At 47.9% G+C, this 23,575-nt stretch overlaps 1 protein-coding gene across 1 annotated transcript in view; it reads right to left on the reverse strand.

Moving 5' to 3' along the window:
- The window catches only part of NWD1 (NACHT and WD repeat domain containing 1), a 78,697-nt gene that overhangs the window by 53,835 nt on the left and 1,287 nt on the right, over positions 1 to 23,575 (reverse strand). Inside the window, 4 exon segments of the mRNA XM_069589150.1 lie at positions 916 to 1,119; positions 8,265 to 9,537; positions 13,990 to 14,287; positions 22,319 to 22,435. Coding sequence (XP_069445251.1) covers positions 916 to 1,119; positions 8,265 to 9,537; positions 13,990 to 14,287; positions 22,319 to 22,435 — 1,892 coding nt within the window.

A 23,575-nucleotide genomic window follows, 5' to 3' on the forward strand; every position in this document is an offset into this window, starting at 1 on the left:
ACTATGGAGAACAATGTGGAGATTCCTTAAAAAACTGGAACTAGAACTGCCTATGACCCAGCAATCCCACTTCTGGGCATACACACTGAGGAAACCAGAATTGAAAGAGACACGTGTACCCCAGTGTTCATCGCAGCACTGTTTATAATAGCCAGGACATGGAAACAACCTAGATGTCCATCAGCAGATGAATGGATAAGAAAGCTGTGGTACATATACACAATGGAGTATTACTCAGCCATTAGAAAGAATACATTTGAATCAGTTCTAATGAGGAGGATGAAACTGGAGCCAATTATACAGAGTGAAGTAAGCCAGAAAGAAAAACACCAATACAGTATACTAACACATATATATGGAATTTAGAAAGATGGCAATGACGACCCTGTATGCAAGACAGCAAAAGAGACACAGATGTTTAGAAAGGACTTTTGGACTCTGAGGGAGAGGGAGAGGGTGGGATGATTTGGGAGAATGGCATTGAAACATGTATACTATCATGTAAGAAACGAATCGCCAGTCTAGGTTCGATACAGGATACAGGATGCTTGGGGCTGGTGAACAGGGATGATCCAGAGAGATGATATGGGGTGGGAGGTGGGAGGGGGGTTCAGGATGGGGAACTCATGTACACCCGTGGTGGATTCATGTCAATGTATGGCAAAACCAATACAGTATTGTAAAGCAAAATAAAGTAAAAAAAAAAAAAAAGATGTGTGGTGTGACTAATAATGATAACAAACAAGTTAGCTGTGTTAGAGCTCACGGTGGGGAGACCCTTGCATGCTGTGCTAAGTAGACTTTATTTCCTGGGAACGGGGAGTGAAGAAGGATCTGAAACAAAGAGGAACCCGATCAGGGAGTCCTTGGTCTTGGAGTCCCACCCAGACAGTGTCACCAACCCGCTCAACTCACCTGTGGGCAATGGCCAGAAGGGTGAAGCCGTCCACCGGCCGCCTGGCCAAGCAGTTACCCAGATCTCGACGAAGCCTCACCCACAGCAGGGGCGGGAAGCGCAGAAGCTGTTTGCTGGGTGGGGTCCAGTCTTGGTACACGCTCTGCAGGACCTCGTCATCCAAGGACAGGACATCCTTTAGCTCCGCCTCTGAGAGCCCATGCCTACGGAAAGGAGGGACGGACGTGGGAGCACACTTGTGTCTCCTGCATTTGGAGAAGGCAGACGCTGAGGGAGGGACAGATGTGACCAGCTCTACGGCACCCTGCCCATCACCGAAGGGTTCACCATGGAGATCAGCGTTTGGGCAGTGCCCACGGTTAGCTGGTACTCATGCCTGGTTCTAGCTGTACCCATCAAGTAAGACATTTCCTGATCTTTCCTTCCTTCTCACACCTACAGAACCCTGAACCATCCCTCCCCCAATCTCAGATGAGTCAAGTAGCACAGGAAGAGAAGTAACTTCGGAAAATAATGCATAAACCACCCCCATGTGTTTTTGCCTGAAAAAGGAAGTGGCTTTAAACACGATAAGCATCGGACTGGAATGGACTTCATAATACCTGCAAGCATTTGCCTGGAGAAACTAAGGCACTTGTCCACAAATTTCCTTTGGCTTAGAGAACAAGCAGAGTTCATTTCAAAGCAGATGAGAGAGGGAGGCTGGCTTCTGCTTACAAGGAATACAAACACCTTGTGTGTGTGTGTGTTCAATTCCCTGATATTGATTAGTCTTGGCAAAACTCGATTAGTCTTTGCCCTGCTTCATTCCACGTTCCAAGCCCAAATTTGCCTGTTACTCCAGGTGTTTCTTGACTTCCTACTTTTGCATTCCAATTCCCTATAATGAAAAGGACATCTTTTTGGGGTGTTAGTTCTAAAAGGTCTTGTAGGTCTTCATAAAGCCATTCAACTTCAGCTTCTTCAGTGTTACTGGTTGGGGCATAGACTTGGATAACTGTGATATTGAATGGTTTGCCTTGGAGACGAACACAGATCATTCTGTTGTTTTTGAGATTGCATCTAAGTACTGCATTTTGGACTCTTTTGTTGACCATGATGGCTACTCCATTTAAAATGCACTAGTCATAGCAAACACCCTCTTCCAACAACACAAGAGAAGACTCTACACATGGACATCACCAGATGGTCAACACTGAAATCAGATTGATTATATTCTTTGCAGCCAAAGATGGAGAAGCTCTATACAGTCAACAAAAACAAGACCAGGAGCTGACTGTGGCTCAGATCATGAACTCCTTATTACCAAATTCAGACCCAAATTGAAGAAAGTAGGGAAAACCACTAGACCATTCAGGTAAGACCTAAATCAAATCCCTTATGATCATACAGTGGAAATAAGAAATAGATTTCAGGGCCTACATCTGATAGATAGAGTGCCTGATGAACTATGGAATGAGGTTCGTGACATTGTACAGGAGACAGGGATCAAGACCATCCCCATGGAAAAGAAATGCAAAAAAGCAAAATGGCTGTCTGGGGAGGCCTTACAAATAGCTGTGCAAAGAAGAGAGGCAAAAAGCAAAGGAGAAAAGGAAAGATATAAGCATCTGAATGCAGAGTTCCAAAGAATAGCAAGAAGAGATAAGAAAGCCTTCTTCAGTGATCAGTGCAAAGAAATAGAGGAAAACAACAGAATGGGAAAGACTAGAGATCTCTTCAAGAAAATTAGAGATACCAAGGGAACATTTCATGCAAAGATGGGCTCGATAAAGGACAGAAATAGTATGGACCTAACAGAAGCAGAAGATATTAAGAACAGGTGGCAAGAATACACAGAACTGTACAAAAAAGATCTTCACGACCCAGATAATCATGATGATGTGATCACTAATCTAGAGCCAGACATCTTGGAAAGTGAAGTCAAGTGGGCCTTAGAAAGCATCACTACAAACAAAACTAGCGGAGGTGATGGAATTCCAGTTGAGCTGTTTCAAATCCTGAAAGATGACGCTGTGAAAGAGCTGCACTCAATATGCCACAAATTTGGAAAACTCAGCAGTGGTCACAGGACTGGAAAAGGTCAGTTTTCATTCCAATTCCAAAGAAAGGCAATGCAAAAGAATGCTCAAACTACTGCACAATTGCACTCATCTCACACGCTAGTAAAGTAATGCTCAAAATTCTCCAAGCCAGGCTTCAGCAATACGTGAACTGTGAACTTCCAGATGTTCAAGCTGGATTTAGAAAAGGCAGAGGAACCAGAGATCAAATTGCCAACATCTGCTGGATCATGGAAAAAGCAAGAGAGTTCCAGAAAAATATCTATTTCTGCTTTATTGACTATGCCAAAGCCTTTGATTGTGTGGATCACAATAAACTGTGGAAAATTCTTCAAGAGATGGGAATACCAGACCACCTGGCCTGCCTCTTGAGAAACCTACATGCAGGTCATGAAGCAACAGTAAGAACTGGACATGGAACAACAGACTGGTTCCAAATAGGAAAAGGAGTACATCAAGGCTGTATGTTGTCACCCTGCTTATTTAACTTCTATGCAGAGGACATTATGAGACACGCTGGGGTGGAAGAAACACAAGCTGGAATCAAGATTGCCAGGAGAAATAGCAATAACCTCAGATATGCAGATGACACCACCCTTATGGCAGAAAGTGAAGAGGAGCTAAAAAGCCTCTTGATGAAAGTGAAAGAGGAGAGTGAAAAAGTTGGCTTAAAGCTCAACATTCAGAAAACAAAGATCCTGGCATCCAGTCCCATCACTTCATGGGAAATAGAAGGGGAAACAGTGTCAGACTTTATTTTTGGGGCTCCAAAATCACTGCAGATGGTGATTGCAGCCGTGAAATTAAAAGACGCTTACTCCTTGGAAGAAAAGTGATGACCAACCTAGATAGCATATTCAAAAGCAGAGATGTTACTTTGCCGACTAAGGTCCATCTAGTCAAGGCTATGGTTTTTCCTGTGGTCATGTATGGGTGTGAGAGTTGGACTGTGAAGAAGGCTGAGCGCCGAAGAATTGATGCTTTTGAACTGTGGTGTTGAAGAAGACTCTTGAGAGTCCCTTGGCCTGCAAGGAGATCCAACCAGTCCATTCTGAAGGAGATCAGCCCTGGGATTTCTTTGGAAGGAATGATGCTAAAGCTGAAGCTCCAGTACTTTGGCCACCTCATGCGAAGAGTTGACTCACTGGAAGAGACTATGATGCTGGGAGGGATTGGGGGCAGGAGGAGAAGGGGACGACCGAGGATGAGATGGCTGGATGGCATCATGGACTCGATGGACGTGAGTTGAGTGAACTCCGGGAGATGGTGATGGACAGGGAGGCCTGGTGTGCTGCTATTCATGGGGTCGCAAAGAGTCGGACACGACTGAGCGACTGAACTGAACTGAACTGATTGATTAGTCTTCATTTTGCTGGAAACATTTCCCACATTCTTTACACATGCAGAATGCCTGCTCACTTGGAATTTTCTGTTGTCCAACGAGGTAGGTGTTATCAGTATTCTCTGAGATCTCCTCCACGAGATCATCTCATCTTTAACAGTCACAGCTGAGTCACTGGCGGTGTTCACCAGTTTCCCCATTGGAGTAGCCAGCCCGTCTCCCTAATCTGCTTTTCTCCTCTTGACAGGTCTTTCCAAACCAATATTCCTGGGAGCCACAACACGAGGGTTTACATGGGGTGGTCCAGTGTTTCCTCAAACATTTCCTCTTTCAGAATAGAATCTTCTGGAATTTCCCTGGCAGTCTAGTAGTGAAGATTCTGCTTCCAATGCAGGGGGCACAGCTTTGATCCCTGGTCGGGGAACTACGATGCCACATACCTTGAAAGTGAAAGGGAAGGTCGCTCAGTCGTGTCTGACTCTTTGCGACCCCATGGACTATACATACAGTCCATGGAATTCTCCAGGCCAGAATACTAGAGTGGGTAGCCTTCCCCTTCTCCAGGGGATCTTCCTGACCCAGGGATCGAACCCAGGTCTCCCACATTGCAGGCGATTCTTTACCAGCTGAGCCACAAGGGAAGCCCAAGAGTACTGGAGTGGGTAGCCTATCCCTTCTCCAGCGGATCTTCCCGACCCAGGAATTGAACTGGGATCTCCTGTATTGCAGGCAGATTCTTTACCAACTGAGCTATGAGGGAAGCCACATACCTCGAGGTGCAGCCATAAGGAAAAAATAAAGAATAAAATCTTCTTTCTCAATCTTCAGTATACTCTCGAAACAAACCAGGCTTAGAGTCTCTCTTTGCGGTTTCAGGCACAATGAATGGCTTGTCCACCAGATCAAAAAAATGGGACATCCTAAGAGGCTTTCAACCTGGATATCCAAGGGAGCACAGCCCCACACTTCTCTGGCATCACACCCCTGCACGGGGCCCTCTGGGTAGGGACCAGGCCAGTCCATTCATTCTCAGAGAAGCAGAGGGCTGCATCCTGGAAGGCCACTGACATCAGTAAAGCGTGGGCACTTTTGCTTAACCCCTGTTTATGGAGTGTCATCTTTGTGCTGCCCCCTGGAGGACAGAGAGCTAGAGCCCCACGTAGCTGATCTAGCACAGAGAGCCACATAGAAAATAACCGGGAAAAATAGAAACAGTAACACCAGTTGCTAGGAAGAAGATAAGCCAACTCACAGGAAGGAGAGAGACAAGGTAAGTGGCAGGAGAGAGAGATGGTTCTCGGAGCACGTGAGTCCCTCTGATAAGGTGCCCTCAAGAGCTGGAATTGTGCAGGAGGGGGCCTTCTTCCGTTTGTCAGATGGGGAAACTGAGGTTTGTGTATTCATGGTCCTGGATGGCCAGGGGGAGAGAAATTCAATTCCATCCCTGCTCTTGAAGATGTTGTATCTCATCAAGTCTAGAGCCATGATGTCCAGTATAGTCGTCACCAGCCACACAGTCATTGAAAGTTAAAAATTAATGAAGTTTCAAATCTGGTTTCTGGGATGGATAAGCTGGCTTTCAAGTGTTTATTTGCCACACGTAGCTCGTGGTTACCACTGTGGACAATGAGATAGAGCGTTGCCCTCATTGCCAATATTCTATTGGACGGTGCTAGAGCTGTGCATTGGGGGATGTGCCTAAGGTCACAGCCGAACCACTAGGTTAAGAGCCCTTCTCCATCCCCAAAGACATCCCCTTGACAATGTGGACCCAGGCGGTGCTAGTGGTAAAGAACCCTCCTGGCGATGCAGCGGCTCCCCATCATGAGACCTGCCTTTCCTGCACTGCAGACAAGCTCTGTGTGTGAGGTCACACCACACTGCATGTGGTGCTGGCTGAGGGACCTTGGCCAGTGATGTCTATTTGCAAGTATAATCTCAATATTTCTTTCAGCAGCCATATACAACGGACACTCAGCAACCCACTCTGTACAGAGGTGTTTGAAAAGGCCAGAACGCATGCCTAACAGAGTTTCTCAGCCTCCCACTGTGATGCTAAGGATCAGATCCTCTAGGATGCTAGGAGAACTCCTAGCCTCCAACCACTAGGTGTCAGCAGCATGCTAGACAGATGAGAGGTGACGTGCTGAGCCCAGGGACTGTAGCCCACCAGGCTCCTCTATCCATGGCATTCTCCAACCAGGCATACTGGAGTGGGTTGCCATTCCCTTCTCCAGGGGATCTTCCCAACCCAGGGATCGAACGCGCATCTCTTACACCTGCTGCATCGCCAGGAGGGCTCTTTACCACGAGCACCGCCTGGGAAGCCCCGGCAGATGATGGACAGATCCGTGTTGCTGTAGCTGTTCAGTCACTAAGCCATCTCTTTGCAACTCTTTGCAGGCCTGTGCACTGCAGCATGCCAGGCCTCCCCGTCCCTAACCATCTCCCGAAGTTCACCCACGTCCGTGTCCATTGCATCGGTGATGCTACATAGACAGATACATAGACAGATAGAAGGAAAGAGAGATAACCTAGACAAATGTGTGGAGACGGAAAGCAGATTCATGGCCGCCAGGGACTGGGAGAGGAGGATGAGGAGTGACTGCCGACGGGGACAGGGTCTCCCTCGCGGGGTGAGGAACCATTCCTCATGGTTATCGGTAGCACAACACTGTGGATGTACTGAGTGCTGCCAAACTGGAGACTTCAAAAGGGTGAACTTTGTGGTATGAATGATACTGGGTTGAAAAGTGTTCCTCAAAATTCATGCCCATGGGGATCCTGTGAATAGGACCTTATTTGACACCAGTCTTTGGAGAAGTGGTCAAGATGAGGTCCCACTGAGACAGGCTGGGACCTGGGACCTGGGGCCCTCTGCGGCGGTGCTTGCACCTGGACAAATGTCTCCTCAAACAACAGAATAAAAACAAACTATAAGGAACTGAAAACAGCTTCATGCATGCACCACTGGGGAAATTATGGATAAGACAGAAAAAGCAAAAACTCAACTGCCGCTTCGGAAGAGCTGGGAGCAAAAGCAGGGTGTTTCACAGGCCCCCTGCCTACCACACCACCAGAGGGGTGGACAAACCACCTAAGCTACCCCTTCAGCCCGACAGCTGACCTTCATCCAAATAAGGAACCAGCTCACTGGGAGCAAGCAAGCAAAGGAGATTGTCGTTTGTTCTCCCTCCCCCCTGCTGCAGCAATTCATGCGTGCTAAATTGCTTCAGTTGTGTCCGATTCTTTGCAACCCCGTGGACTATAACCCACCAGGCTCTTCTGTCCATGGGATTTCCCAGGCAAGAATATTGGAGTGGATTGTCATGCCCTCCTCCAGGGGGTCTTCCTGACCCAGGGATCGAACCCATGTCTCTTGCCTCTCCTGCATTGGCAGGCAAGTTCTTTACCACCAGCACCACCTGGAAAGCCTGAGCTCACAGCAGAAGCACCAGTAAAGCCTTGCCTGGATTTCTTGTCTGGCCTCTGATCAATTTCTATCTATTGCGAAGGCCAAGAACCCCGGTCAGTAACAATACTGGACAAGGCCAAGAACCCCGGTCAGTAACAATACTGGACAGGAGTAGACCCTAAGCCAATGAGTGATGTCCTTCCAAGAAAAGAGGGAAATTCAGACAGAGAGACACACAGGGAGGAGGCTGCAAGATGACAGAGGTGGAGACTGGAGTGATGCTTCTAGAAGCCCAGGCACGCTGAGCATGGCCAGCAGCGCCGGAAACGAAGGAGAATGCCCAGAACAGAGTCTCCTCCAGAGCCTCCAGGAGTGTGGCTCTGCTGACACCTCGATTTCAGACTCTGGCCCTCAGAACTGTGAGAGAATAGACTTCCATTGTTCTAAGGCACCCAGGTTGTTGTGGCAGCCCTTGGAGAAGAATGCACGCGTACAGTTCAAAACAGAGTGAACCCAGCAGAGACTCACCGGGAAGACACAATGTAGCCCAGCACGCGGGCCACCAGGAGCCGCCCGTGTGTCTGCTCCAGGCGGGCACACAGCTGTTGCATCGCCTCCTTAGCAGTGGAGGCCAGTGGGGCTGGCACAGTGAAGGAGGCCCACTTCCGGGCCTCCTCGAAAGCCAGCCTCAGCCGCCCTGGGTGTCCACACTCTGGGAGGCTGGCCCAGAGCATGTCCCTCTGCACCTGACTCAGTGTCCTCCTCGAGGCGGCCAGCAGGAGCTGGATCATCTCTTGCCCTTGGTTTCCAGAGAGGGGTTTCACCTCCCAGTAAGCCCCTTGGTCCGTGAGCACCTGCCGCATGGTGTCTAAAACCCCCCGCTGTCCAGAGCAGGCCGAGACGATGAGGTGGACCCTTGGAGGACATTTGGGAGGCAGCCAGGGGATCCTCCTAGCACAGTGGACAGAGTCCACCTCATCCACCGAATCCAGCAGGATCACAAGGGACTCAAAGTTTCGGCTGGAGACGGTGTGGAGGAGGATGTGGAAAAACTGGACCAGCCTGGTGTGGGCCTCTAGGACCTGGGCAGGGGGCAGGGGCAGCCCGTAGGCCAGGCACGCCTGGAAGCAGATGCTCTGGAGCAGGCCTCGGGCCTCAGAGCTCATCTGAGATGTCCCCAGCAGCCGCAGAATGGTCACTGTCTTGCGGCCGAGCAGCCCCGACATCTGCTCAGCCAGCTTGCACATCAGAGCCGTCTTTCCGATGCCTGGGGGCCCAAAAAGCACCAGGGGTGGGTGGGGGCGGCCATCACTCTGTCGCAGTCGCTGCCCCAGCTGGGTCAGGAGCTCCTGGCGTCCACAGAAGGTCCGGTTGACCTCGGCACTGAGTCCCAGGTGGTGGCGGATCTCCTGGTAGAGCCACGCCAACTCATGCCTGCCCGCCTCCAGCTCCCGGAGGCACTCAAGAACCTGATGGTTGGCCCTGGCCACAAACTGCTCCCCCAGCTCCTTCAGGTATCGGGCATGAGCCTTGTTTTTGGGGTTCACCAGGTCTCGGCTCCACGCTAGGTGGTGGGCCTTAAGAACTCCAGGCTGCCGGTCAGCAATGCGCCCCTTGAGGTTGCTGAGAAGGTTCTGGGCATCCGTGTCCAGGCAACCATCTGCAAGACGGTCCACCATTTTGAGGGCACAGTCTTCCAGGATGTGTTTATTGAGGCCTTGGATATCTCTCAGGAAGACTGTTGCCCCGTGATCCCCAACCGTTGAGCTCAGCAGGGCCCGTTCTATTTCCCACTCGATGACTGCAAAAGTAGAAGAGGGTAGAAGCATTATGTCATCAGCTGGCTCAAATGGGGACACTTGGGAGACATATTCCAGGAACAAGAACACTGGAATTCAGGCTTAATGTGGGCCAGAGTCATTTGGCATAACTATGAGCAACATGCAAAGGAAGGGGCTCCAATGTGTTCCAACAAAACTTTATTCATAAAAACAAATGGTGGGCCAGGTTTGGCTTGAGGCCACAATGTGCCAGAATCACTTGGGGGCTCACAAAAACCTACATGGCTGGACCCCGGCTCCAGAAGTTCTGATTCTGCATGTCGGGGTAGGGACTATGGTTTGAATTTCCAACAAGCTCCCAGGTGATGCTGAGGCTGGGGTTCAGAGGCCACACCAAGAGTGGCATTGATTTAGGCACTACTCGAGAAGAGCAGACTCACTGGAAAAGACTCTGATGCTGGGAAAAACTGAAGGCAAAAATGGGGCAGCACAGGATGAGATGGTTAGATAGCATCACCAGCTCCAGGGACACGAATTTGAGCAAACTCTGTGAGATAGTGAGGGACAGAGGAGGCTGACATGCTGCAGCCCATAGGACTGCAAATAGTCGGACATGACTTAGCAACTGAACAACAGCAACAGCAAAATCAAAGATACCTTGGTGTAGGCAACACACAGGTTGTTGTGAAGCAGTGTGTGTGTGAAGCAGTCTCAACATAAAACAATGCCATCAGACTCAAAATAGTTAAATATGGGGTTTATATAGCTCTTAGGTGTGGCCCCAAAAGAACTGAAAACAAGAGCTCAAACACTTGTATGCAGGAATTGTTCATTTCAAAGAGGTTAATTTCATGCCATGTGAAAGCAGCCGTAGATAACTTACAAACTAATGTGCTTGAGTGTGTTCCAATAAAACTTTATTTATAAAAACAAGCAGTGGGCTGGGTTTAGCCCTTGGGCCACCGTTTGCTGACTCCTGTCCCAGAGAATGCAGCAGCTGCCCTGAGGACCTGTATCTTCTAGAGCCAAGAGCCCACACTGACTTCTCCTTGGAGGCCTCTGTTTTGAAATAGCAGTCAGGTTCGAGTTATTTTTGAAACTGCCCTGGGCTCATCAGAGGCTCCCAGATCTCTGCAGCTGAGTGAGTCACGCCCTTGGAGACAGGACTCAGTCACAGAGCCAAAGACAACAGCCTCTCAAAAGTCCTCCTTGGTCTGACCCCACAACCCCCTTAGCCTCATGAATGGAGAGCAGAGACGAAGGCAACTCAGTCCTCAGATGGGATGCTTCTTGGACACATTTTGGCATGAACCAGTCCAAGACTGTCTGCCAGTAACAGGCTGTGTGACCTTGGGAAAAATCACTGCACCTCTCTGAGTCTCTGTTTCCTCCCTTTAATGTGAGTACTAATCCCAAAATTGAAAGAGCTGCTATGAGGATTTTCTATGAAATAATGGTTGTGAAAAGCTGAGCATATTATGCTGAAAGAATAAAAGGTTACAGTCTGCAATTTTATCTTCTGTGACATGGTCGAAAGAAAATAAATGAGATGGAGTTGGGTTAGGGCCTGCTAAGGCTGGGGTTTGTGGGGAGGGGTGAGTGTAGCTCTAAATGGCAGTGGGAGGGAGCCTGTGGTCAGGGAACAGTCCTTGTGTATCAACCATGGTGGTTACTTGAAGCTATACAGGTGATAAAATTGCCGAGAAAGAAAAGGCTCATACAGGCACATGCACAAACGGTTTCTGTTACTCTCTCTGTATTCTAACAATGTCCACTTCCTGGTTATAATATTGCACCCTAGCTATGCAAGATGTTACCTTTGGGGAAATCTGGGTAAAGGATACATAAAACCTCTTCCTCTTTATTATTTTTTTTTCCAATTTCTTGTGAAACTCTATTTCAAGATTAAAAAAGCAACTTTTTTAAGAAAGTTTAGCAGGGTGCCTGAAAAATAGTATGGTCTAAAGATACTGTCTATGACTTGCCTCTGACTCCACACCCATTTGTGCTTTTTGCTGATGTCTAGGAATTTCTATTTGTTCTTTCAGATGGGGCTTACTAATGGGTGAGGTTTGACATAATTGCTTAGTGATCTTATGGTTAATAAGATCACGGCCGAGACAGGACCTTTCAGGTCTCCATAACGACTCTCCTAGGTACGACTTCTGACTAGTTCCATTTTACAGATGAAGAAACAGAGGCTCCAAGCCTGCCAGAGGTCATGCCTGGAAAGGGGCAGGGCTGAGATGCCAATCCGGGCCCATCCCAAAGTGCAGACCCCCGATGCTGAGCATGACCCCAGGGTCAGATATCTCTCTGAGAACAACTGGCACACTTGCCTCGTGTCGTAGAGCAAGCTATAGTGACAGAGTAAGTGCTCGACAGACAGTGGACTCCACATTGTTCCACACACAGACGGTGAGTCCAAAACTGGCCTGTCCTTACTAGTCTCAGCCAGCCAAGGTCAGCCCCGCCTGTGATGCCAGGTGGGCCTCAGGTACTCCTGATACGATGGGGTGGCGAGGGAATTTCAGCTCCGTGGTCTTCCTCCCCCACACCTATGCTGCTGCTGCTAAGTCGCTTCAGTCGTGTCCAACTCTGTGCAACCCCATAGACGGCAGCCCACCAGGCTCCTCTGTCTGTCCATGGGATTCGCCAGGCCCCCCACACCTATAATCCCAGTCAAATCATGAGAAAGCACCAGCCAAGCCCAGACTGAGGGACATTCTATAAAAGACCTGGCCAGTACTCCTCAAAACAGTTCTGAAAACCTGTTACAGACCAGAGGAGCCTAAGGAGACAAAGGATGAAACGCAGTGTGGAATCCTGGGACAGAAAGACGTTGATGGGAAAACTGCAGAAATCCAGGTGAAGTCTGGAGTCTAGTTACCAGCCTTGTACAGATAGTAAATATCGATGTTCGTTTCTGAGTTCCGGTAAATGTACCTCGATCATACAAAACGTTACTCTTATATGAGTAAGAGAAATCTACACTATCTTTGTAGCTTTATAACACTGTAACTTTTTTGTTAATCTAAACTTATCCTCAAATAAGATTTTTAAAAATGGATTATGCCCTTACTAGAATTACTATATATACAATAAATAGCAGTCAATATATTGTAATAAAATACTATTAGTATAAATTGCTACGTTCAATACCTTTAAATAAATCAATTTATGTAATATGTTGATCAAATGAATTTATATATTTTATAGTGTGGGTAATATAAATTCATATATTCAATATTTTATAACATAAATTGATATATTTAATAGTATGGATAACATGAATTCATATAGTTAATAGTTTGGATAATATAAATTCATATATTTAATCATGTGAGGGCTTCCGTGGTGACTTGGTGGTAAAGAATCTGTCTGCTACTGTAGGTGATATGGGTTCGATCCCTGATCCGGGCAGATCCCAGATGCCACAGAGCAACTAAGCTGGTGCCCCACACCTATTGAATCTGTGCTCTAGAGCCCAGGAAACGCAACTACTGAGTGCACACTGCAATTACTGAGGCTCTCGTGCCCTAGAGCCTCTGCTTTGCAACAAGAGAAGCCACCGCAATGAGAAGCTGGCGCACCGCGTCTGAAGAGCGGCCCCCACACTCTGCAACTAGGGAAAGCCTCGCAGCGAGGAAGAAGGCTCCGCACAGCCAAAAGAATAAATAAAATGATATAAAAGATAAGGTGGGTGATGTAAACTGTCATACTGCTGCTGCTGCTGCTAAGTCACTTCAGTTGCGTCCGACTCTGTCTGTTACTAATCCATAAATAATAAGAACCTTTTTCTTACTGAAAGAACCTATTTCTTTCCTGAGTCAGCAAAGGATGGGGCAATGGCTTGATCTCACTGCCTTTTTAGAAATACCTTTCTGCTAGCCCGGTGTGGAGGACGGAAGGGGCAGAGGACGAGGTGAGAGGTGAGAGGTAAGGGAGCAGGAGGGAACCAGGTGATGAACTCAGCACAGCGGGGAAACTCTACTCCCCTCCTTGGGCAAAAGATACTTCTTCCTTCGCTTTAGTTTTCAGAGGCAGGTACGTTGATGAAGGACAATTTTCTCAGTAGCAGCCGGCTCTTAGCTAGCCTGGGGTGACCCACTCTTCCAGTTTTCCCAGAACTGTCCTGGGTTTGACCCTAAACACCCTGAATCCTGAAAGGATCTCGGTCCCAGGTGTATGGGGATGGTGGTCATCCTAGGACAAGTCCCCCAAAGCCAGGAGCCTGCCTGAGAGAAGGAAAGGACCCCGAAGAGAAGAATCCTAAGAGGCTGAAATTAACCAGGATGTGGCTACACTCTCTTGGGTGAGAAAAATAATCTTTCTCAGAACTGGGCCTCCGAGAGCTAGGTTGGTTTGGCATTTATAGAAATGCAGGCAGTGGTGTTTGGATAAAGCGTGATGTGTATTTTGAACCCCTGGGCATTTCCCGGGGACCCCAAGGGGAGTCTTGGCAGCCTCACCTGACCGGTAGTAGCGGTGCCACTGCTCCTGGCTGATGAGCCCCAGTCTGTGGGCCTCCTGGGCTCCGGAGCGCAGTGCAGAGATCAGGGTGGCCTCCTCAGGCCCAGAGGCCTCCCCAGTGCCCAGGGCCTGCAGCAGGTAGGCAGGGGGCACCGTGTTCTCGTCCCTCCAGAAGCTTCGTGCCACCAGCTCCAGGTCGTGGGGCCTGGCAGTCAGCTGAGCCTTCAATGCCTCCCACTCCTTTTCCTCGATCCGCGTGGGGACTGGGCAGGGACCGTACTGGTCACCCACGAGGGCCTGGAGGAGAGAGAAGTGGAGAGGTGTGGTATGGGGTTCAAGTCTTGGCTTAGGCATTAAGCTCAGGGACCCTGGGTGAGGCATGCCGAGCCCTTAAAATTAGCCTGGTGGTTGTTCCACAGAGATAATTAGATTAATGTAAGCATATCAGTTAGGGGTCCCCAGAGAAAGGGAACTGGTAATGGTTTTCTTGACATAAGAGAAACCATTTGGCCTAAGCCATTTTGCGATTGAAACCTGGCCTCAATGCTTGCCCTTGAACACATCTAAGTAATTAATTATCTTAAAGGAAGTGAGACGATGCAGGAATAAAGGAAAAGCAGTCAAGAAACAGGCCAATAGTCCAGTTGTTAGGGGGAACCACTGACTAAAGCCACCCACCCTAGCCAGGCCCAATAGTGACCACCTGCATGAGTTATCTTAAACAGGGGGTCCTGGTAAGGGACGTAGAATCCCTTGAGGAGGGAAATGTCAAAAGGTGGTTCAGTGGTAAAGAACCTGCCTGCAATACCAGAGATGCGGTTCCATCCCTGGTTGCGGAAGATCCCCTGGAGAAGGGAAAGGCTACCCACTCCAGTCTTCTTGCCTGGAGAATCCCATGGACACAGGAGCCTGGAGGGCTACAGTCCATGGGGTCGCAAAAACGTCAGACATGACTTAGCAACTAAACAACACAGAAAGAGACTCTAGTTCAGATATCCCACCAACACCCCCAGGATCCTTCTCGCTGGGATCCACCTTGGCTGATGCGGTGCGTGCACCTTCAGGAAAGACCCGGAGTCAGAGTAATTGGCCAGAGACAACCCAGCAACCAAGCCAATTACCGTAATACTGGGCACTGGGAGCCACGTGGCAGAGCAGTTCTCCTGGGTTCCCTTATCCTACTGCTCTCTGCCCGGGCATACTTTCCCAATAAAGTCTCTCGCTTTGTCAACATGTATGTCTCCTCAGACAATTCATTTCTGAGTGTTGGACAGGAGCATGCTCTTGGGTCCTGGAAAGTGTTCCCCTTCTTGTAACACAGAGATAAAACAGACTCCTAGTTAATCTTCAAAGGATATACATGTAATACATCTTTGAGTTCTGCAGGAACTAAGACTCCTGCCCAGGTGGAATATAGGATGATGGTGTAGACCCTCCTGACTTCAATCAATCAAAGCTTGGACGCTGTGGACCTTTGTCCCAATTCTAGGCTGAATTCACCTCTGCTCGAATCACTTCATGAATATGCATGCCCCCTTGGCTTAAAATTTTCTCAGTTTTGCTGTTCAGGGAGACACTGCTTTGGAAAAAGTCTCTGGTGTTTTCCTGACTTATTGCAAGTAATAAGTCCTTCCAGGCTTCCCTGGTGGCTCAGTGGTTTAAAAAAAAAAAAAAAATCCGCCTGGCAATGCAGGAGACATGGGTTCGATCCCTGGTTTGAGAAGATTCCCACATGCCTCCGGGCAACTAAGCCTGTGCATTGCAGCTACCGAGCCTACGTGTTGCAACTACTGAAACCCTCGTGCCCTGGAGACCCTGCTCTGCGATAAGAGAAGCCACTGCAATGAGAAGCCAGTGAGTAACTTCTCAGAGAGTAGCCCCTGCTCGCTGCAACTAGAGAAAGCCCGCGTGCAGCAACAAAGACCCAGAGCAACCAAAACTAAACTAATTAAAAAAATTTTTTTAAAAAAGAGCTAATCTGGAAAGGGAGACGGTGAGATCCCCATGCAGAATATCTTCCCTGAATATATATATTGAGCCAAACCCATGACAGCTGCTCAGCAGACAGCAGTGACCGAATCGGTGCTGGGCCCTGCCTTCCTGGACCTTGGAGTCTTAACAGGAGAAACAGGCTTCAGTCTGAGAATCACACCAGTGTCAGTATTTCAGCTGTCATCGTCCTGAGAGGAAAAGGCAAATTAGGTCGCACGAGGGCTGTGGAGTCCGAGAAATTCCCCTGAGGGAGTCAGGATCAAGCTACAGAGTAAGACACGAGAAGGAATGCCCCTGGCAGAGGGCCTGCAGGGAAACAGTACCTCCAAAAGCCCTGGGACATACTGTGTGGGAAAGACAGGGTCTACAGGACCAACAGGGAAGGGGCAGTAAAGGGGGATGAGGCCATCCCCTGGGACGATTTTGCAGGGCTTGCGGAGACCCTAAGATTTTGGTCTTATTGCAAGAGTATAGGAGGCCCTCTTTCCACCTTCAGCATGCTTGAAGAAAGAGCGAACTGGAATTCAAGAAAATTAGGCTGGAGAAGGCCTAGGACAGTGGACCCAAAGTCTTGAGTTTCTTCATTATGTAAAATGGAAGCAATCAACCCTCCCTTCTTCATTGGGACATACCAGAATATTCCAGGGGGTGTGTACCTGGGAAATCTGAATGACTTGAGTCCATGATGATGGTGTAATGGAGCAGGACCCTAGGGGACAGACCCCTCCCCCATATCCTCACCTTTAGCTCCTCCCTGAAATACATAGAAAACAGTATCTGACGCACATCTCCTGAGTTGTCTTGCAAAAAAAGAAAGTGTGAGTCGCTCAGTTGTGTCCAACTCTTTGCAACCCTTTGGACTGTAGCCCACCAGGCTCCTCCGTCCATGGGATTCTCTAGGCAAGAATACTGGAGTGGGTTGCCATTCCCTTCTCCAGGGGATCTTCCCAACTCAGGGACTAAACCCAAGTCTCCTGCATTGCAGGTGGATTCTTAACTGTGTAAGCCTCCAGGAAAGCCCAATGTGAAAACCCTCACCAAATGGAAGAAATTCACTTCGTGATGATCATGAACACATAGCCCTCAGACCTGTGGCACCTAAGGACTGGTAATGTTAACCCCTGTGATACCACCCTGTTACCTCACCATCAACTAGTCAGAGAACTGTGTGAGTTGATCCCATACCCGGCAACTCTACTCCCTCATCTGGCCTTTAAAAATGCTTTCCTGAAAGTCATCTGGGAGCTCAGGGGTTTTGAGCCCTAGCTGCCCTGGACTCCTTGCTTGGCACCTGCAGTCAGCGCTGTGCTTTCCTTCAGGACAACTCGATGTTGGTAGATCGGTTTTACTCTGCATGGGCGTGTGGATCCAAGTTTGGTTTGGTAACACCAAGGTGTTGAAGAGGATTCCACTCTCCAACTGCCTTTCTTGAAGGCAGAGCCGTGGACAAGCAAGAGGAGTTGGAAAAGATGTAGCCAGCCAAGCACAAACCGGAGCTCTCAGGAAGGAGACAGAAGATACAAGATGCTCCTGCCTGCGGGACCAGAGCAACGGGAATGGGAGGAGCTTGAAAGAAGCTCAGGTTAACACCACCAGGGGCAGCTCTCTGGAGATGCTGGAGCTGCAGGTGGCCCGAGAGAGCCAGAGCTTCTAGAAGGAAGTGCCATGGGGAGCCGTCCCCTGCCGCACTGCCTAATGACTTATTTACCAGAGAGATGCCTCTCCAAGGGCCTCCACTGCGTCTCTGAGTTTTGTGGAAAGCCCCCTAAACCAGAGCCACTGAAGGAGAATGAAGCTGCAACTCTCAAGAGTTAGAAGGGAGACACCTGTTTCAGGAGGAACACAGGAAGTGGCCAAAGGTCAGCTTGTGGCCCAAGGAACCCTTATGGAAGGATTTGCAAGGTCCCCGGGCCTTTCAGGCCTGGGGGAAGCTCCGAGATCACCCTCCCTCCCGTCCACCATCCCTCATGCCACCTGGAAGCTGCGTTGCGCTTTTGGCTGCCTGCAATTTCAGTTGCAAAATGGAAGTCCTCCTGGAGTTCCTTTTCTCCCCATCTCCCTTTTTTCTTTATGAAACTTTTTTCTTTTCTTTTTTTCTTTGAAACTCAACAAAATGATCAATCATCAGTCTCAATCATCAGCAAAAGCAGAAAACTGGGGGGAAAATTCGCAAAGGAGATACATAAGTCAGAGGATTTTGTTTTTGTTGCTTAATAACACAGTTGTGTCCGATTCTTTGTGATCCCATGGACTGTAGTCCTCCAGGCTTCTCTGTCCATGGGACTTCCCAGGCAAGCATACTGGAGTGGGTTGCCGTTTCCTTCTCCAGGGGATCTTCCAAACTTATGGACTAAACCCATATCTCTTGCATTGGCAAGCAGATTCTTTACCACTGAGTCACAAGGGAAGCAACTCAGAGGGTAGAGTCTTTAAAATATTAGACTGTATCTTAAAGCAATAATAATTAAAATAGGGAGCCATACTCAATACTTTGCAACAACTTTTAAGGGAAAAGAATCTGAAAACGTTTATACATATATATGCATTTGTACTCAGTTGCTTCAGTCGTGTCCGACTCTTTTCGACCCTTTAAAGTACACCTGCCAAGCTCCTCTGTCCATGGGATTTTTCAGGCAAGAATACTGGAATAAATTGCCACTTCTTCAAGGCTCCAGGGAATCTCTCACACCCAGGGATCAAGCCTACGCTTCCTGTGTCTCCTGCATTGCAGATAAACTCTTTACCTGCTGAGCCATTACGGATGTAGGTACCTGAATCACAGCTGAAACCAACAGAACTTGAAAATCAGCTACTGCCGGGAGCCAGCGTGAGGAAGCCCACCTGTGACAAGGTCATGCGGCAGGGATCTGACGGGCAAGGCGAGTCAAATCTCAGGGCTTCCCCCTGGGATTTCCTGAGCCTGTACGCCAAAAACCCAAAGTCTGCCGGCCTTTGTACTCTGCTTTTCCACTCTTCTGACACACTCTGGAAAAAGTCAACTCAGGGCTTTAGTCTTCTGCATTTGAAAGGGTGTTTCAATCCAAAAACCCCTCTGAGGGCTTTCTAGCCTGCCTGCAGGACTCGTACAGCTGCGCCTGTGATTGTTTGAGGCCTCCCCGACCTCGGGAGGCACAGGAAGCTTAAAACATCCTAGGAATGTAGGGGCTTCCGAGGAGTCAAAATCATTAGAATAGGACTGATTAAAAGTTTCGTTTGTTGAGCCAATACTTGCTGCCAAATTTTCATATATTTTATTTGTAGAGATAGTTGGTATATAGAGAAACAGGTAGTAGCAACATAAGATCTTTGAGTTAAGTACCTTCTTTGTTATAACCCACTGCACCTTTGTTCTACAGGAATGTATCTTTATTTAGTACTTTGAGGGTGAGGCAGAGTAAAGAAAAAACACTTCTAGGGAAAAGGAGTTTTCTGGTTGATAGACAATTATCCAGGAAGAGAGCCATAAAAATGTTAACAGGCCTCTTGGCCAGAAGATAATGTAAACCACCTGAGACCTTTTGTATACGGGAGGGTATGCAAAAAGAAAGCCTGGTCTCAGTGAGGGTCAGGACTGCTGCCCCTGCATAACTCTGCATATTCCATTATTTCTTTGTGTACAACTTGGGGTATATAAGCTGATTTTGAAAAATAAAGTTTTTGGAGTCTTGCACCGATGCTGGGCTTCCCTATGTCATTCTTTTCTCCCTTTTTTAGGCTGAATTCCCATCTGGAGCGGGGAGGCTCACCATGTCTACTTATTTGCCCTGGCTGCTAAGATCCATGTGAAAGGGAGCCTAAGGCGGGGCACCCTTCAATATTCAAGTGGGCGCCAGTGACTTAACGTAGATGGTGCAAACCTTTTGTCTCGAGGTTTTATTGGTTTTCCCTGTAAACCAAGTTATTGAGCCTCTTTTTCTCCACCTAAATTTCCTACTCTACCATTTCTTCCTAATCTAATCTTATATCTCTAAATAAATAAGTTTTTCCTTGCCAACACCGTCCCTGCTTCAAATCACCCTGGATCCACCGGGGCTGGACCCCGGCAAGCTATAAAATAAAAAAAATAAAGAATTCAATAAAAAAATAAAGACATGAAATCCAGTGATTCAAACTTCCAGTTATAAGATAAGTAAGTCCTAGGGATGTAATGTACACCATGGTGACCGCAGTTAACACTGCTGTAGGGTATATTTGAAAGTTGCTAGGAAAGTAAACCCTAGACATTCTCATCACGAGGGAAACCATTTCCCTTTTTCGTATCTATATGAGCAGCTGGGTGTCAACTAATATTATTTCACAATACGTGTAAATCAAGTCATTATGTTGTATACTTTAAGCCCATACAGTGCTGGGTATCAGTTACAGTTCAACAAAGCAGGAAAGAAAGAAAAATTGATGTCAGCCTACAAAGAAAAGTATAGGAGCAAAGCATGAAAATACAGTGGTAACTGTACAGATAAAACTTAACACATAGCAAAGCTTTTCACATCTGCCACCCAGATCTTAGTGTTTTTGTTTTTTTTTTAAAGAGACGTAATCTCTAAAGGAGATCAGTCCTGGGTGTTCTTTGGAAGGAATGATGCTAAAGCTGAAACTCCAGTACTTTGGCCACCTCATGTGAAGAGTTGACTCATTGGAAAAGACTCTGATGCTGGGAGGGATTAGGGGCAGGAGGAAAAGGGGACAACAGAGGATGAGATGGCTGGATGGCATCACTGACTCGATGGACGTGAGTTTGGGTGAGCTCCGGGAGTTGGTAATGGACAGGGAGGCCTGGCGTGCTGCAATTCATGGGGTTGCAAAGAGTCGGACACAACTGAGCGACTGAACTGAACTGAACTGATCTCTGAAGCAGCACTAGAACTTTCAGCAACCCTGGAACTGTTCATACCCATGCTGTCCAACACGGTGGCCCCTTGACACACGCGGCCACTGAGCCACTGGAATGCAGCTGGTGCAACCGAGGAACTGAAGTTTTAATTCTACCCGATATTAATCAATTTAAATCACCACATGTGGTTTGTGGCTGCTACGCTGGGCAGTGGGCTTCCCAGGTGGCATTAGTGGTAAAGAATCTGCCTGCCAAGGCAGGAGACATAAAAGACATGGGTTCAATCCCTAGGTCGGGAAGATCCCCTGGAGAGGGCAGGCACAGCAACCCACTCCAGGATTCTTGCCTGGAGAGTCCCATGGACAGAGAGCCTGGTGGGCTACAATCCATAGGGTTGCAAAGAGTCGAACACGACTGAAGCGACTTAGCACGCATGCACGCACACTGGGCAGGGCGATTTTAAGTCCAAATGGGCTTCATGTATTTGTCTTTATTTCCCTAGAAAACAGCTTTTATAAACCTTCTTTTACTTGCTGTATTCTTACCTCCAGAAGTTTTTTGGGGGAGCTGCTCAAAGCTTCTTTTTGATTAAGATGTATTGGGCAAAGATACTTTCTTGACTTTTTCTCTCTTTACCTTCTGGGACAGGTTTAGGCAAACTTTCTATCAAAGGCCAAATAACCAATATTTTCAGGGTTGATGGACAGATGGTTTCTGTGGCAACTACTCAGCTCTGCCATTGAACCCGGAAGCAGCCTAGAGTGGTATGTAAATGAATGACCGTGGCTGTGTGCCAATAAAGGTTTGTTTACAAAAACAAGTAGAAGGCCGGACTTGCCCCATGAGCTGTGGTTTGCTGACCCCTGCTCTAGGATTTATGAGCCAAAATTCTCTAGTTCTTGGTATATTTGAAACTTGGTAATGTAACAAATCAAAATTTTAGAATATCATATGCTGATTATAACTTAAACCATTAATTGTGAGCTGGAGATTGTTCTGGGATCAGAGAGAGTTTAGCTGGGGAGGAGAGAAGACCCGGGTTGGTCTTACCTAGGGTCAGAAGAAGTTAGCTCCTGAGGCTGGCTCAAAAAAGGGACGCAGATTGCTCCCAATAACACAGGGCACATGGGAGAAAAAAATTTGCATACCCTGTAGATTTTCACCTTCTCTATGGTTTTCTAGGATCTCAAAGTTCCCCAAACAAAGCTGATGATGTGGGAAAGCTCGGAGCAAATCCTAAGATCCCTTTGGGCTTCAGCACTCTGCTCCGCCACTCACCTGCTGCTTGCACTTGACTGCTACTGTCTGGATTCTGGCTAGCTCTCCAGAAAAATGGGTGCTGTGATCAATTAGCAATGTCTGCCATGGGCAGGCTATGAAGATTGAGCATGATAGCAGACATGCCACCCACTTCCCTCCATTGACGGGTGTGGTCTAGAAACAGGGCCGTATCCTGGTGCTAGAATGAAAAGTAAGAGTTACTCTGTCCCTCCCAAGAGACTCACAACAAAGGCTGGCCCAATGGATATTTCCTGACACCGGTCCAGCTCCTCCAAGCAGATTTCTGTAGTCAGGGGGTTAGTGGCCTCAGTGTTCCGAATACCCCACCGCAGGTCAACCACCTGGAAATGACAAGCATGGGTTTGTCAGGAAGGCGGCAGGATGGGTGATGTTTTCCAGTTCCTTTTGATAAAGGCATAAGGTTTCTTTCAGTCATTTTTTTATTTTTGGCTGCCCTACGCAGCATGCCAGATCTTAGTTCCTGGACCAGAGATCCAACCCTGGCCCCCTGCCCTGGGAGCTCAGAGTCTTAGCCCCTGGACCACCAGAGAAGCCCCTCTTTCAGTAATTTGACAACCTTTCCTCAAAGAGGGCTGTCTGCATTAAAAGAACTTGAATGATACCCATAATCCCAGTGTAACCATGAGAAAAATATCAGACAGACCCAAATTGGAGGTATGCCACAGGACTCCCAGGCAATCTTGCCCACAACTGTGCTGCTCATGAGTATGAAGGAGAAGACCAAGGAGCTGTCCCAGCCACAGGTGACTGGGGAGCTGGGACAACTAAATATAACAGCGTTCCTTGGCCTTCTGAATGTAACCGAGTTCTCCAGCCAGAAAGGAGACACAGATGGCGATAGTCAAAAAGTCTGGAGGTTGCTTAAAGGCAACGTACTAATGTCCATTTCTTAGTCATAGCAAACATGCTCCGATAATAGAAGATGTTCACAACAGGGGAAAAAGTGGGTGGGTGGGACATATGGAGACTCTATCCTATAGGCAATTTTCCTGTAAATCTAAATTCCAAACTCAAACATTTACTTTAAAATATTTTAAAACATTTTTAAAGAACTTGGGCATTTTCAAACTGCTCCTTTTTAAACAAGGACATGTCCACCCTTGTTTGCAGAGCTTTCTTTGCAAAGGAGGGTTTTTGCTTGACCAGAATCAGACATAGCAAAGTGTCCTGGGCAACTGCATGCTTCCGGTCCATTTGGGCCTACTGGCCAGAGGTGAGGCTGAGTAGAATGGTTTAATTCAAACAGTGAAGCTGATCAGGCAGAAAGCTGGGATGAGGAGAGAGTGGGTGGGACTCAGAACAGGCCAAGTCTCCCTCAATTCTTTAGTCTTCTCCCAGAGAGAAGGACATAAAATTCCTAATAAACTACAGCATGGGATAAAAGGACTGCAGTACCGGATGTGGCTGGAGGAGGAAAGGGAAAAGGAAAAAGGCTCAGCCACTGGGCCCGCACAAGAAAC

Source organism: Ovis canadensis, chromosome 5 (genome assembly GCF_042477335.2).
Source record: "Ovis canadensis isolate MfBH-ARS-UI-01 breed Bighorn chromosome 5, ARS-UI_OviCan_v2, whole genome shotgun sequence".
Classification (NCBI taxonomy): Eukaryota; Metazoa; Chordata; class Mammalia; order Artiodactyla; family Bovidae; genus Ovis; species Ovis canadensis.